General features: G+C 34.7%; 1 protein-coding gene across 2 annotated transcripts; it reads left to right on the forward strand.

The window, feature by feature from the left end:
• Window positions 1-326: 326 nt before the first annotated feature.
• Window positions 327-16,059, forward strand: Plscr5 (phospholipid scramblase family member 5). Of its 2 annotated transcripts, none has more exons than XM_047565112.1 (7): window positions 327-339; window positions 5,741-5,907; window positions 10,351-10,393; window positions 11,303-11,523; window positions 12,486-12,647; window positions 14,477-14,638; window positions 16,021-16,059. In XM_047565112.1, the coding sequence occupies exons 1-7, from the start codon at window positions 327-329 to the stop codon at window positions 16,057-16,059; spliced, it is 807 nt and encodes a 268-aa protein (XP_047421068.1). The 2 variants fall into 2 exon arrangements, with proteins under 2 accessions (XP_047421068.1, XP_047421069.1); XM_047565113.1 differs by having other exon boundaries at window positions 5,741-5,871.
• Window positions 16,060-16,956: the final 897 nt, after the last annotated feature.

The following is a 16,956-nucleotide window of genomic DNA, read 5'->3' on the forward strand; positions in this document are numbered from 1 at the left end:
GGAAATCAGACTCTTAAAATAAATGTCATCTGCCTTTCCTTCTGGCTTTTATTAATTTTAAGTGCTTTCCTCAGACACTTAGTTTTATGATGGTTTCCAAGTAGTGATCACCTTTGGTGACAGATTCGTCTCCCCCTGTTGTCCAAACAGATAAAATCAAGCAGTGTAGATACAGCGAGGCGTTCCCTGCCTGTTATTTGTAAGCTGACAACAGGCAGACAGACACCTTCTGAAGTTTTATGCATGCTGTTTTCTCTCCTCACTGCAACAAGAAAAGCCTTTTATTTTAACCTGGCTGTCTTTGAAGAAGTGACTCAGACACCTTCATGGCCTCAAAAGGTAAGAGTAAATATAGCTAGCTAATAAATTTTCCTTACATATGACTAAAAAGACACAGTGGTTGAGGTGTTATACTCAGCAAGATTGGTGCACTGAGGGCTGCCATTTCTTGCTTTTGAATTTTGCAATTTAAAATCTTTAACTTCAAGGGGTATGCAGCATTACACACACACACACACACAAACACACAATCTCATAGAATGTAAACGTTCAAACGTAAAATACATGTTTGTTGTCATGAGCAACAAAAATAGCTTCATACCAAAATTGAGAGTGCAAATATTTAATGTCAAACCTAAGGAAAAGACAAAATTCCAAATGTAAAGGGATCTGAAAAAAACTTTTCACATCTTGTGAGAAGGCTTGAAAGTACAATTTCATGATTTTTAATTTCCCATTTGTTGTACAAACTATGTGATACAGGTATTTACTATGAAGAACACAAGAATACAAAGTATTCAGAGAAGAAAATTAAGAATGTGTTACTTTTGAACTTTAAGTTTGATTAACCAGAAATGAATATTTCTTCTGGTTCATGAATTAAAAATCTTTCAAAATTTCTTTGATAGTTAATTAAAAAGAATCAAAAATATTTATTTAAGCAAGTGAGTCAATTAGGGACTTTTGGGGAGAGGGAGCTGTTAAATTGTTTTCTTACATCCCTAAAACTATAGAAATACCATTAGTGTTGCCTTAAGTTCTCAAAAGATGTGTTCCACCCCCAACCCCCGCAAGGGAAATAAGTTGCAATTTCACAGAAATCACTTGTGTAACTTGTATAAAAATGAAACTATAATATGATTTTATCCCATTGTCAGAACAAACCATTAAACTCAAGGTTAAAATACATTAGCATAAAGAATTATGGTTTGTATAATTGGTGGAAACTTTTAAACATATTTAAAAATAGGATAAGTTCACAAGTTTATAATATCCTAAATTAAATTAATGATCGATTAAAATATTCATATTTACTTCCTTTATGAAAGCACAATTTAGACAGTATTTAATATTAAACAAATGAGGTATTCTTTCCATTTTTCTTCACAGTTTAATTTAGGCCAGTCCCTGAGATTAACAGGGAAAACTTACAGGCCAATTTTAAAATACATACAAGAAACAGCAAAATGTGAATTTTAATGCATGTGTGCTCCATTTTCTATATTTAAAGACGAAAACCTGGATGAGAATTTTCTTTCACTTGAGACTAACGCTAACACTTATTCCAAAACTCTTTATCACTTCATAAAATAAGAGTTACAGCAACACAGTAGCCTGTAAGGTAAAGAGTTGCAGAATACATAAAATATTTATAAGCTAGTTATACATTTTTAAAAGAGTAGATAGAAATTCAAAGCCAGATAGAAATTCAAAGGATTTCCTCCTTCATCTGGTGGTCTGGGTCTTTGAAGAAACTTGTGACTAGAAAGCAATGCTATGATCAAAATGTGATTAATCTACCCGAAAAAAGCAGTGATGTTCAGTAATGATAAGGACTTAAGACTAAACTTGGAGGCAAAACTTTGGGTTGAAAAATAACACCCCTTCTGCCGTCTATGGTAAAGTTTAACTTGTGGTGTGGACATAACACCTATAAAAGGCCCACTGGTACTCAAAACAATTGAAGTGACAATTAAGTTATATTTTGAGTTAGAAATATTGTTTGAGAGGACAAGTCAGATTATCATCTTCATATCTGTGAAACATTTTTGAGGATAGTTTTCTTCAAGTATACTTAAAGATACTACCTGTAACTTCATAATGGTCCCTGGCCCATGGACGTATACTGTCAGTATCTCCCAGGGAATATAGCTGAGCTGGGCATTTTATAGGCAGGTCCATCTGCAAGACTAAAGCAGAGGGCAGTCTGAACTGATGACATCGTGAGGAAACATGAGGTCTGGAACCCCCCACCCCATTCAGTATAAATACATACATTTAGGAACAAGTTGGTCTCAAACTGTTAGTTTGAGAAGAGCAAAAGTTTCCAGGTGGATCTAAACAGAAGATAACCTATCTCCAAAGGTGGTTGCCATGTAAACTGATATCCCAGAGAAGGAAGCAAGTGATCTCAAGATACAATCTCTCTCAACAGTCTCAGCAACAGCCATTTTCCATTCCCAAATGAAGACTCTGGGCTTGGAATCCTCTGAGTTCCAAGTGCATTAATGCCTAAAAGCTGCTGTGAGTTTTAAAGACCTAAAGACCTTGGTGAGGAATGTATAGTCACTTCCTGACACTTAATAACTTAATGCATTGTGTTATGGCAGCATAGCTTACAAGAAAAAATTGGGGCCATTTGACACTCCGTTTAATGAAAAAGGGAATTGAGAGAGAACCTAATAATCTTCTACCACCTATTGTGTTAGATATTAATCTTATGTCCTTTTTAAATTACAAGATAACATATGATCACTAAAGTACATCAAGAGTACCATTTTTTTAAAAATAAATATACATCCATGCAACCATCAGCAAAAGCAAGATATGTAACTTTTCTGGCACCCATAAAACTCTTTTTCAGATCAGTAACCATGCATGTCCATTTCCAAAATGAACCCCTATTCTGAATTTTATCATGGTGAGCTAGTTTTCTCTACTTCATGATTTCGCCTCTGTGTTTTCTGGAAATTAATGGATAACAGTGCTTTTGGCACTGATACTGAAAAATGATGTTTATGGCCTTTTAATATTTTCCAGATGCCATCGCTATATTGGCCCTTTGCTCACCTCCCAATTCTGACCTAGTGTTACATAAGTCTTCCAGTGGGATTCACACTTGGGATTCCAGGGCCCCTTCCCAAGAGTAAGGGGAGTTCTAAAGCTCATCTTTTCTGTCTGCCCAAAATCTAAGAGGAGTTCAGGAAGGGAGATCTGGAAGAAGCAAACTGCTAGAGTATCATTGGTTCTGTTTCAATGGGACCAAGTGACATATTTTTCCATTTGGTCATAAGAGCTAAACATCTCCTCTAAGATTCTAAATGTCACAGACCAATACAAACTTAGCTATCACACATTAAGAGTAATAAGCCCAATTTTTTCAAACACTTCATATTCAATAAGTAAATGGATCATCTGGCAATTGTCCTTTATTAACATTATATGTACACCCAACGTCAATGAGCCTGTCATATCTAGAAAAAAATTATTCAAGGTCCAAAAGTTCATTCCTTCAGTGTCTTTATTTATTCATAATTTTTTATCCCCTTCAAGTTGCTTATCCAGAGTATACTTGAGTTTTCTGGGTGATGAGGAATTTATTATCTTCAAAAGGAAACTATGCATTTTTAAAATTTATTATTATTATAATTGAGATGTAACAGATACAGAAAAATATGCCTCTTATATTAGTCAACTTTTCATTGCTGTGACAAAAATATCCAAGAAGAACCACTTAGAGGAGGAGAAGTTTGTTTTGACTTATGGTTTCAGGTTTACTCAGTGGACCAACTCCATGGCTCTGCCCCAAGATGAGGAGCACATCATGCAGAAGAACATGGTGCAGGAAAGCTGCTCAGCTCCTGGCACCGTCAGGGAGTGGGGCTGGGGATTCAGGCGCCAGGGAAGGATGACCCACCTCCTCCAGCCACACCCCACCTACTACAGTTACCACCCGGTTAGTCCATTCAAACTAGGAAGGACTGATTAGTTTATAGCTATCATAATCTAATCTGCTTATCTCCAAACATTCCTGCATTAGCACAGGAGCTTTGGGTGTACACCTCATCCCTAAACCTTAACACCTCCCACAAAACACACTTTCATGAGTTCGTGTGTCGTTGTTGAATTAAGAGAACTATGATATATTGTTAATGATATATATGTCCCTCCACATTAGTATATGCATAATGAAATGATATATTGTTAATGATATATATATCCCTTCAATATTAGTATATGCACAATGAAATGTGCTGTAATACTTGTTCAAAAACTTGAGTAGATATTGTAAATGGCTCTCTTGTATAAATCCAGAATGAGTGTCCTTGTCCCTCCCATTCACTTGTCTTTAGAACAGTCTGAATTACATGCACCCATTGCATAAAGAGATTGCAGCCAACAAAATGGAACAAATATGGCAATAGTCCTATAAGGTTATTGCCTACTGATGTCACATGTCGGGGTTTCCGGGACCCCCAGCCTTGAGCACGGTCAAGATGGCGCCTGACGCTGAGCCAAAAGCGGCCAGCTATACAGTAAACAACCAGAGAATTCCAATGATTGGCTAGTTAACGATGTGATTAGAGCATGCCCCCCTCGTGTACCTATTCTATGCCTGCAGCTGTCCGCGCGTTTACCTCGTGTGCTCTCCCCTGATTGGTTGAAGTGTATATAAGCTTGATGGGCGGGGGAGTAGCAGAAGAAGCTGGGAGTGGGAGCAGAAGCTGAGAGCAGAGGCTGAGGGAAGAAGCTGAGAGAAGAAGCTGGGAATAGGAGCAGAAGCTGAGAGCAGGAGCTGAGGGCAGAAGCTGAGAGAAGAAGCTGAGAGCAGAGACTGAGAGAAGAAGCTAAGAGGAAGAAGCTGAGAGTAGGGGTAGAAGCGGGGAAGCAGAGCGGCCGAAGCAGGCGTGAGCCGAGCGGGAGAAGAGTGAAGTGCAGGAGAGGGAAAGAGAGCGGGAGAAAGGGATAGATAAGAAAGGGATAGATAAGAAGGAAAGAAAGGAAGACTGTACGCAATAAACTTCCAAAGCTTCAGACGTTTGTCGTGTCTCTCTCTGCGGCCAGAGGGAACGCAATAGTCACAGTTCTCTTAGTTTGCGAAGTGCACTTTATGGTGTTCACACAATGAAATTGCCCAATGACACATTCTCAGAACATATTCCCATTGTTAAGCAAGGCTCTACTGTACTTTGTTTATGTAACACCCTCTATCATTTCCAAAAATACCTCATTGTTAGCCTTGCTCTCCACCTACACCCAACCCAAAATGGCACAACATACTAGCTGAACATACTTGCAAAATTCTGATTCTTTATGGAAAAGAAGGATGAGAAGTAAAAACACTTTTAGTCCTTGAAAAAAGAAAACTTGATGTCCAATGACAGAGATACCCAAATGGTAGTTACACGAGAAGAAAAAGAGAGACTAATAGTAGCAAGTCTATCATAATTTATATTTTTAAATAAAAAAAAAACTTGTATCCATCACATTTAGGGCTTATGCATAATATTATGCAGAATAATGTATAATATATAGCATACCTACAAATTTCAATTTGAAATTCCTTTTTCTCTGACTTAGGGGTCAAAAGACAGTGGCAAAAGGAGTGAAAATAAAAGAAAGGGCACTAACATGAGAGCTGCAGGAGATTATCTGAGTTAAGAAGTAACACGCTTTAAGAAGGACTAAATGAGATGGCCTTAAGAATTAAGCATGTGTTGAGACTTTCATTCTCTTGCAGATGCACTGAACCAAAAAAGCAGAGGTCTACCTGGTCTTCTTCCGGGAGCTGCAGACCCAGAGCAAAGCCCTAGTCCAGGGAACCGCGCATGGCGGCCGGGTCTCACTCCGCCTCGCAGCTTCTTGCCAACAGTCAATCTCCCTCCTGGCCTAGAGTATTTAAGCCAGGTATTTATATCTTTCTGTTACTACAAATGTTTTCCCCTTAAAATTAATATAAACTTGATTTCTTGCTTTCTAACCACATTGAAAGATCTCAACCAATAATTTGCTAATGTGAGGAAGACATTACAAAGCTTGAAATTATAAAATAATGATTTTATGTTGGAAGTTATTTTGGAAGACATTTGTTTTATTGCTGCTTTTATTTTCCTTATTTACTTGACAGAGTGATGAGACTAAATATTTTGATGGAGCTATTTAGCACATTTATCCACCTTCTGTTCATCGCTCAAGGTGTTGGGAAATTTACCCTCAAGGAATCATCTCATATGGCTAAGTCACCTACTGCCATTTAATTAAAGAATATTTACTGAGTACTTGCTATATTCAAGGCTTATAAAAAGCATGAAACCTAGTCCCTCTCACCCAAATATTCTGCAATGTAACAGGCAAAACAATAGATTGATAGATAGATGGATAGATAGATAGATAGATAGATAGATAGTACAACCTGTGTACAAAAGCAAGGTAAGCACAAAATTGTAAAACATGCAGGTATACAGAGAGAGAAATGTTGTTAAGGTTCACAGAACATGGGACACTTCTGCAAAGAACTGAGAATTCAACCTCTTCAATTGACTCTCCAAAGGAAGTTGAACATCCAAGAGAAAGAAAGTCATCAAATTAACATTATCATCTTCTGCCACTGTGCCTCTCAGACCAATGACTCAAAAGATCATATTATTATTAGGTACAGTCACTGTTCTGGTCATTGCAAAGTAAGTAGTGATTCAAACCTTATAAAAACTCAGCCAGAAAAGAGCATCATCCAAATTACAGAGCAAATAAAAGCAATTGCTACGTTTATGTGTGTGTGTGTGTGTGTGTGTGTGTGTGTGTAATTGCTTTTGCATTTTATCCTATAAAAGATTAGAATTACACTAATATTGAGATGTCAGCACATCTGCTGCAATCTTCAGCTTGTCTGGCATTCTTTCAAACTATAAAGTCTATCTCTTTTATCAAAATCAAATCTCTGTGTTAATTCCCTTAAGGTACAAGAGATTTCTGTTATGCCTGATAGGGTTTAAGCTGCATGCAGCATATGTTCCTGGGAAAATGTTTATAATTGCAGATGCCTCCTCCAGAAACCCACTGGCAGACAAATGTACTTTAGAGACTGGAGAGCTCAGGGAGATGTGTAAAAGAGAGAAAAGCCAACCTACCATCTTCCATCTGCAGAAAGGATCAGCTGTAATAGCTGACTAGAGTTGATTAACTGCTGCAAGCTGTTTGGGAATGTTGTCAGACAAGGTTTTGCCAAGTATAAAAGTGATATACCAGTGCCAGAGGGCTGAGGTTTGATGATCACATATGGTCATCACATATTCTTCTTCCATCCATGAATGATGACACACCCGGAGCCAGATGCTTGACATGAATACAATTTTTTTTTATCATTCGATGTATAGAGATATGAACTTACTGGTTTCAGTCTAAAAGGTAGAACCTTTCCTAAAAATAAATTTTTGCTAAACTTCTTTTCAGAAAACAAAATATACCACAAATTGTCGGAACAGTTTACATCTAAAGGGAATAATAATAACCTACTTTATATTAAAAGACATGTATCTACTTTAAACCAGTACACATACAAAAATGAATAAGCATTTCGAAAGTGTTCCATCATGGATCTGTAAGACACACAATAACAAATGAACTTGTAGGTGCTACTTTTGAACTAAAATTCATAAGTATTAAACAAGATCATGAACACTGGTAATATTACATTTTTAATAAATAAAGGAAAATATATAATAAAAATCCCTCTGTATTAAAAATGTTAAAAGATTGTTTAAATTTTTATTTTATTTTCTATGAACCAAACCTAACTTATGACAACTGAGAATATTGTTTTCAATAACAATGTGGAGATAAACATATATACTTACATAAGACATCAGTTAAATATATCTAAGCATAAAATTAATAGATTCTTTCTAGATTGGATTTACATTCATAATAGTCAATGGCATTTTATACTGTAGTGTGAGGAAATTAATTATCATAATTTACTCACCTATAGGTTAGAATAGCAAATTAAAGGCACATGTAAATTTAGAATTTATTTTCGAAATACATATGTGAAATGAAATCAATGATACCTGTAAACTTGATTTACAATTTAAAAAAAAAGAATTGCATCTTAAGCTGAATATCCACGGCTGTCATTGTGTTTTCATTTCTACAGCTCTCATACTTAAGGAATAATTCACTTGCCCCGACACCTGAATATATAATTCAATCTGTTTAAAGTTTGCAACACTTCCTAGTCCATCAGCCAATAGAAAAGGATGGAAAGGGACATTTGGAACTTGATTTATAAGTGCCTCAGGGCTACTTAAAGGAAACTACAAGAACAACCTAAGTCAAGATGCTCAAATCCAGAAGGCTTGCCCACAGAGAGAAATCAAATGCAATCTTATCACAGAGGATGAGGTAAGTATGAGAGTGAGGAAATCAGGGAGGAAAGGCATGTGAGTTTCAGAGTGTCCCTTAAGAGCTGTTTCCCCTCATCCCTCAGTCTACTGATGGCAGTCAAGTGAGAGTCAAAGGTACGTCCGAATTGGTGACCCTTTACATGCTCTGTGATCTTGGGGAATTTCCTTAATTACTCTGGAACTATTTCCTCATGCATTAAATTTGTGATATCTATCTGGGTTTTTGTGAGGATTATATCAGAGATTAGGTTAAAATATGTAGCATAGTCACTACCCGCATTGTAGTCACTCAGTAACGACCACTACTTTGGACATCTGAGAAGTACAACTCCCTTTTTCATTGTGAAGTAGTTTCTGATTTTCAAGATGAAAATTCAATTCATGACACCAACATTCAAAGTTCCTAAACTCAAGCATCTTAGACTTGACCCTGTAGATCTCAATCCCTAAGCTACTTCTGCACAGATTCACTGCTAAATAATCATTTAGATCCTTTGGAGATTTACCTCTTCTTTTCCCACAACTCTTCATTTTCCCAGATGTAATGCAACACACTACAAAAGACTTTTCTAAGTTTCTAAGAAAGTGTCTGCCACAATTGTTGATACGGTTTTAAAATGAAATTATTTTTGGAAAAATATTTTGGGAATCTTAAAAAATAGTTCACAAGTACCCTTTTATCAATAATCAGATGTTTAAAAAAAGGAAATGGTATGAGTTTTACCCCCATTTCAGGATACACAAAAAAAGGGGGGAGAATGTAGCTTCAAATTGTCTGCATTTGTGGTGTCTAATCAAGAACCAAATTTTGGCAGTCATTAGCTTGGTTCAACAATTCCTGGAAAGGATATTAATATGATGGGAGAACAAAGTGAAGAAAACTTCAAGGTGAAATAAAAAGTGAAACATTCGAAAATATAGTGATCATCAGTATTGCCAGTGTTCTTGATTTTTCTTAGTGGATTCCCATCCTTTTTTTTTTTTTTTTTGAGTGTACTCGGTATTGAAATTGAACCCAAGAGTGCTTTACCATTGAGTCATATCATCCCCAGCCTGTTTTTTACTTTTTATTTTGAGACAGGGCTTCACTAAATTGCTTAGGGCCTTGCTGAGTTGCTGAAGCTAGTCTTGAACTTAAAATCCTCCTGCCTCAGCCTCACAAACTGCTGGGATTACAGGCAAACACTATCATGCCTGGCCCTTCTTATTTCTCTTAAAAAAAGCAATTTACGTTACATACTTTTTAATGTTATTTCTTACCTGTCTTAGATAGTTTATGTGTGCAAATTGATTTTATTTTAATTGCACAGGATATATTTTACATTACATATTTAGTAGCAAATCTCTTACTCTGCTTGAATTGATATTTTTTTGGGATCCACAGGTTTTCTCTTTTTTGTAGCCCAAAGGTAAGTATGAATGAGAAATGTTTATAAAATAACCTCTTTCAAAATTAAACAAATTTCATCACTGGGAGGAATAAGCTGTGACTGAGTGACAGGGATTGAAAGGAAAGTTTAGGCATTCCAATTATCATCGTGTCACTTCATTTCTTTGAAAAACAATTTCAGAGTTTTAAAACACCTTGTATATTATTACTTAGAGATTAATAGAAATATTTTCAATGGTTACCTCTTTTTCTTTCTTCTTTTTTGTTTTGTTTTGTTTATTGTGACTGAGAAAGTTAGCAAAAAGTTAACCACTGTTTCTCTTCTTATTCTTGGCAAATCTTTCCTGCAATTTTAAGAGTTCCTGTAAAATTTTTACATGAATATAAAACATTTTATCCTCTTTTTCATTATGAAATGTGAGCCGTTTTCAACCATTCTAATAGAAAACATGAAAATCATCTATTTTGTGTAATAAGAAATTAATAGTCATCTCTCCAGAGGTTTTCCAAGTGTTGTGATATAATTCTTTTTGTTCCCTTTCCATCATCTTTTGACAGTTAGACCTGATAATTATACACCAGCAGGTGGAGCTTCTTGGAAGTAAGTAGATTATATTCTACATTTATTAAAACTGTTGAAAAATTTTAGTTCTCAGAAGTCTCTTCACATCTAACTATGTTGTACCATAGAGTTAAACATACATAGTAGAATTATATCAAAATGAACATTTGGTCTATTTTTTTAATAAAAGCCCAAAGTAAAATTATTAGTATGATTTAAATACAAATAGGAAACTCTAAGTCTTTGGTGCCATTACCATCAGAATTCTAACATTTCATTTAACGTTAAAATAATAAAAAGTATTTTATCATTCCCAAAGATGTTAGTCATTTACATTTCTAATCAGGTTTAGAAATGGAAATCAGGTTTGAGACTAAATCACAAAAATCGGTCAATATATAACACCATCATTTTGTCATTTCCTCACTGATTAACCAAATAGGAAAATTATTTCTCAGAACACGAATATATGAGGATGACTAACTGATTTCAAATTACTTGTGTTTTCTGTTCTTAATATTCTATGTTATTCCTAAAATGTTTCAAAATTGAAATACATAGTTGAATAGAACACAGTTGTAGATGTTATTACCAGATACAGATTTAGACACAATCATTACTATTACTGTAAATTGTATCAAACTTGCATAATGATGATGGATCTGTTATTTGAAAAATAGATTCTGGACAGCATTGGTTCTTTAGCTGGCAAGCACTATTACATGTTTAGTAATAGTTCTGCAATCACAATTAATTAATTACATAGCTTTGTTCTCAGATTTTACTTTGAACTGTGGATAAGACTTCAAATTTTAGAACATGGAAAATAGATTTGTATAAAGAAGAAGCCATACACTTGAGCATTATTCTATTTCTTTAATAACCTCTACTCATATAAAAGTGTTGATACTGATCATAGCATTATTTTATAATTTTTTTTTCCATTAGTGATACTTGGTACTGAGACCTCCAACAAATATGAGATTAAAAATGGCTTGGGACAGAGAATTTACTTTGCAGTGGAAGAAAGTATTTGCTTCAATCGTACTTTCTGTTCCACTCTGCGATCCTGCACCCTGAGAATCACAGATAACTCAGGTCGAGAGGTGATCACAGTCAATCGGCCCTTGAGGTGTAACAGCTGCTGGTGCCCTTGCTACCTGCAAGAGGTTAGTCACTGGATTTTTCTATTTATTTATTTTTTTTTTGAAGGTTACCAATGTTTCATTAAGTGACATTTGTCTGGAGCTATGGAAAAATTAACCTTTCAGTCGTTTAATTTAGTATTTTGCTCTGTAGGATCAGAAGAGCTCGAGGATTTGGTGAGTCACTAAATTTTCCCTTTCCAACCAAAGACTGGTGGCTTCCATGATGGTAAATGGTGAAGACAGCTCATGCACATGAGACGCAGCTTGGGCCGCTGTGCTAGCGGCACACGAGACCATGAATTTAGTAAGCGAAGTCTAAAGGATATTAGATAATGGAGAGCTGGTTTAACTTCAAAGCAAAAAATTATCTTTTAATTTGTAACCAACTCCTACTTATTGTACAAAGGAATTTGATTTGACTTCCATAAATAGGAAAGGGTAATGAGTTAACACTTTGGAAGACATGGAACAAAAACCACATTACTATTTGTTTAACGACTCTAACTCTTGCAAAAAGAATTTGCTTTAAATCAAGCACAAAGAGACTGGAAAAATTTGTGAACATTAATGATTGGTAAAGGAGGCTTAAAATAGGTGTGTGTTGTGGCAACAACGGAGAGGAAGTAGGCATTACCACGTGGTGAATAGCTGTGTGTGACCAGCTGCTGTGTCTAAAATGAAAGGTTCTGGTAGCCAGCAGCTCAGGTCAGAACACAGTCCCTTGCGGTTCTCCTGGGAAGTAAGATATGGACTTTTATCCATGCAGAGAATTTCTTTGGTTCTATAACAAAGATGATATGATGTGGGGAAAACAAAACAAAACAAAACAAAACACTGGTTTACATCTTTAGAAGCATATATTTAGAAATATTTGTAGAATACAAAAATGATACCGTAATAGTATACTGTTTAGAGATAAGTTTGCATTAGAATGTAATTGCAATATAATAGCATTTTAAATCTTATCTTTTCTCTTCTGACAGTTAGAAATCCAAGTCCCTCCTGGTACCGTAGTTGGTTATGTTGCTCAGAAGTGGGACCCCTTTCAACCCAAATTCACAATACAAAATGCAAACAAAGAAGATATTTTGAAAATTGTTGGTCCTTGTGCGACATGTGGCTGTTTTGGAGATGTGGATTTTGAGGTATGATTGACAGACTAAAGAACATTTTTCACTTAGGTCCTGATTTTTTGCGATATAATTCAATTTTTAAAACATTCAAATCATGAAATATCCCTGAAATAAATTTAGAAAATAGCATATTAGTGAAATCTAATAAGTCCATATTTTTCACATAAATAATAACGCAAAATTGCAGATACTAAGTTCAACAATTAAAAAAACTATAAAGTATACCACCTTGACCATGAGATCTGCAAGCATTTTTCAAAGTAATTTTAATAAAGTAAAAATAAAATTAGTTATGAGATGGAACTTTTCCTAAAAGTAAGTATACTTAGCTACTATATCTCTTTTCTTAAAATAGTAAATGCCTTATTACTTTTATATGTCTTTTAACATGAAACTATATTTATATATATATATATTTATATATATATATATATATAAAACTATGGCTTTTTTAAATAACCAAATGTCCTCATTTTGAAAAAGAGTGGTACATCCTAATTTTGGTGGATTAGATTTATATGGAATTACAAACACACGTGGTATGAAGCACATATATATAGTTCAGATCACCTAAATTACATATCTTCTCTTTTGTAGACCTGATTGTCACAAAACCCAGTTCATATCTCTTCTCAGAAATGTATTCCATTAAAATATTATGAATTTAAAGTCTACGTTTGTATGAGTTGCTTAATTTGATTGTAAAGTAATTCACTCTCAGTTTTCTGTGATTGAATGTTAAAAGAGATAGTTATAAATTCAATCTATAACAAAATGAAATATCTTTACAGATTCTTCTAGACATCTTTGGGTAGAGGAGACAGCTTAATTTTAAGTGTATATTTTTATTCATTTATTCAGTTTTCAAGACTTCCAGGAACATTATTTATATATTGCAAAATTTGTAAAGTGAGATGAGTTAGTTCCACTCATTTTGAATGGATTTGGTGTGGCTTTTTTAATGGGTGATATAACTGAGGAGAAGTTAAACATAAGCCTTAGTATTCATGGTAGAGAGATGTCCGAGGTAATCTTTGTTATTTTTTATCTTCTACCACCATATAGAAAGTGAAAGTCTATATTAAATAACTTCCAGCACTAGAACAGGAAACAGGGAAAGGAAATACACATTTGATAAAGTTGAATTGTAGACTCTATTTCTGAGAAGTTAGTCTTTAGTGTCAGATCATGATTTCCTATACGATACATTAGCTTAGAGAGTTTTGTAGAGCTAAAATATGACTTTGGGTTGGTTAAACAGGAATGAATTAGTCAATGTCTGAGTATAATGTAAAAAATGTAATTTAAAAATATGTAATGATGCTTAAATGTTGTAATAGTTATAAAATTAATCAAAAATTTTAAAGTTCTCAAAGTCTATGTAGAAACTATTTTATTTTAATACTTTCTCAAGTATATCTTTGTGTGTATATATATATATATATATATATATATGTATACAAGACTTAAAATCTGGACCACAGGTAAAGGAATTACCTTCATAGTTAGGCCATATATTTGAACTATGTACCTGCTGCCATCTTGTGGTTGCCTGGCCTTAATTATTTATGCTATTATATTCTCCATCTGCATACAAAAAGGAAAAAAAAAAAGAATGATGTTGGATTAGAAAACTGTCAGAAAAGCGTGATTTCTGAAGAGTAAATTGGAAAATTACATTACAATCTTGTGCTTATATAAAAGGAATGAAAAACATGGAACTGTCTTTTGGAAATGATGAATAAAATAATTCATATCTCTCATGAAGTAAACAACCCTGGGAAATGTGCGACCATCTCTTTTTGCCTTCGAATTTGAGGGCTCTTATTGTCTTTTCAAAGGTGAAAACTATGAATGAAAAGCTTACCATTGGGAAGATTTCAAAGTACTGGTCCGGATTCGTGAATGACGTCTTCACCAATGCGGACAACTTTGGCATCCACGTTCCGGCAGATCTAGATGTGACCGTCAAAGCAGCCATGATTGGTACTTGTTTCCTGTTTGTAAGTGTGGTCTTGAGGGTTTGGGTGACTTTTCTCCTTCTCACCTGTCAATTGCCACAGAGCTAATCCTGGTTTACACAGTTTCGACCTGCAGAATGTGTTTTGTGCACCGAAGTCTAGTTCAAGATCAGTGTACTTCATAATTTCTAACGTAATAGCCTGCATTTCTACGGGGTGGCCCTCTCCAGCAGCCTCATGGCCCTGGGGGAATCTATGCCCTGGGACATCCTTCTCGTCTTTTTCTCATAAACTGAGTTTCCTACCCTTTTAATGCCAATTTTGATTTTTTGACTTATATTTTCACTTTAAAACTATGTAAATGTAGATGTTACGTGATTTATCCTGCGTAAGGCTCAGAGCAATTCATTGCTTAGCTCTGAGCCAGGTGCTGCTCAGAATAAGAAAAGTGCAGTTTTCTTGCTCTTGATATCTGCTGAATATGGATACATGAGATCCAGAACTTCCAGTTGCCATGATAACAAACATACACCCTCATCCTTACTTTCCAACTTATAACATTACTGAAAACATCGTTTGGTATCTGGAGATTGGTGACCCAATAAGTCAAGGAACACCTGGGCTAAAATGCTTGGTTGCCTAATGATCCTAATCCCCCTCTAAAATCTTCCTCATTTACTGCCATTTGCAGACACTCGCAAATACTCACACACTTTTTCAACAAACCAACTTTCTTCTCCATATTTTCCTGTTTCTCAGAGTTTTAGGATCCTAAATCCTATATTAATGTGCACAGTTGTCAGTCCTATTAACTGATTCTCCCCTAAACACGTGAAAAATATATTAACTAAGAAAAATACTTTAGTAACATCACTGTTGGACACTTAGAGTTTATCACAGAAATAGATGGATGGGGAGAGGGACAGAGTGTCTAATGGAGATACACAATCACTGGGAATAACTAATAGCTCCCACTGACTTCTTTTTTGTAAGATCATAATATTATAAAACTTTCTCACTTTTTTTTTTGCCAATGTAGGTTTTAAAACAGTTTCTCACATGTATTTACAAAGTAAAGTACTTGCTCAGATATATAATTTCAAAGGTTGGAGGCTATTCCAACCTCCTACCCTGACCTAGAATACCTAGTATCTAATTCTGCTGTCTTGATCACCTCAAATGACAACTGAAGACATAGTACTGATTTAAATGAGGTTTCTAAGTTATTTATACTCTCAAAATTCAACATGTAAGTGTCATGAAGCTTGAAACTTTTCAATTTTCCTCCTACTGATAAATCACATGTTGCTGGAACACCACTGGGAAATATAATTGCTTTATATAATCAAAGCTTACAAGTCAGACTCTTGATCCTAATTGTTGCCTTTTGTAAATTCACTCATACTCAGTTTATTTATTTGTAGGATTTTATGTTCTTTGAACATTCTCTAGCTGGATTATAACAAGCAAGATGATGAAAACAATAAAATATGCAGAATATATTTCAGTGAGTAAAAGGCAATTTAAATGATCTCTTTCCCTTTGAAGATGTCTATATTTGACGCTATCTAATTCTTTTTCATTTTATTCTAGATATCCCTTGGGCCCTGGATTTCATTTCTGAATGGTTTAAGTTTTTTTCTTTTTTCTTTTTTTGTAACAAAATGTTAATTATTATATTTATTAAAACATAATTTAATGAGGCAATTATCTAGCTGTGAATGCATGACAGCTAAATACACAATTACTAGCCTGAGCACAAGGTTGCTTTGAGAGATTACCATTCTTTCTTTTTATCCTTTTGAAGTTATTGCAATGGTAAGCATGAAAGATGAGAACTAAGGCTTTCAGAATCACTGATGAAAATTCAATGTTTAGAGAACACTTTGAAGTTTTTCTGGTACTAAGGGTAGTTACTAATCAAAAGAACTGAATGTCTAAAATATTTTTTCAAAAGTTGTCCCTTTTGACTTTGTTTGTTAATGTTCTTATTGTAGTGAGATATTTTCACTATATATTGGAAAAGTTACAGGTTGAATAAATAATATGCTTACAGATGAGGAAGAAGAAAGATGGGTTCAATTAATTCTAGGGGCAAGAGGCACAATTATATTGCATAAGGAAATTCACATTTACAAACTAAAGTATGCTTAAATACCTACTCTTGCCACAGCTTTAAATAATCCTATAAATAGACTTCTAAATTAGTAGAAGTCGTGTTATCTAGCAGGAATTTTATCTTTTTGCAATGAAATTTCAGTCAATTTCAGGGTCTAAATCTCTGAAAATGAAAAATGGATGACTCTAGTCTTCAAAAACAAGCAAACAAAACCAAACAAATAAAACTCAAACCTTGGGGC

Source organism: Sciurus carolinensis, chromosome 9, assembly GCF_902686445.1.
Source record: "Sciurus carolinensis chromosome 9, mSciCar1.2, whole genome shotgun sequence".
Taxonomy (NCBI): Eukaryota; Metazoa; Chordata; class Mammalia; order Rodentia; family Sciuridae; genus Sciurus; species Sciurus carolinensis.

Excerpts from the sequence above, each read along its gene's own strand:
- Plscr5 (XM_047565112.1), top strand. Across the intron at positions 11,524-12,485 it reads GCCCTTGCTACCTGCAAGAG|TTAGAAATCCAAGTCCCTCC; the intron begins GTTAGTCACTGG and ends CTCTTCTGACAG. Across the intron at positions 14,639-16,020 it reads TTGGTACTTGTTTCCTGTTT|GATTTTATGTTCTTTGAACA; the intron begins GTAAGTGTGGTC and ends ATTTATTTGTAG.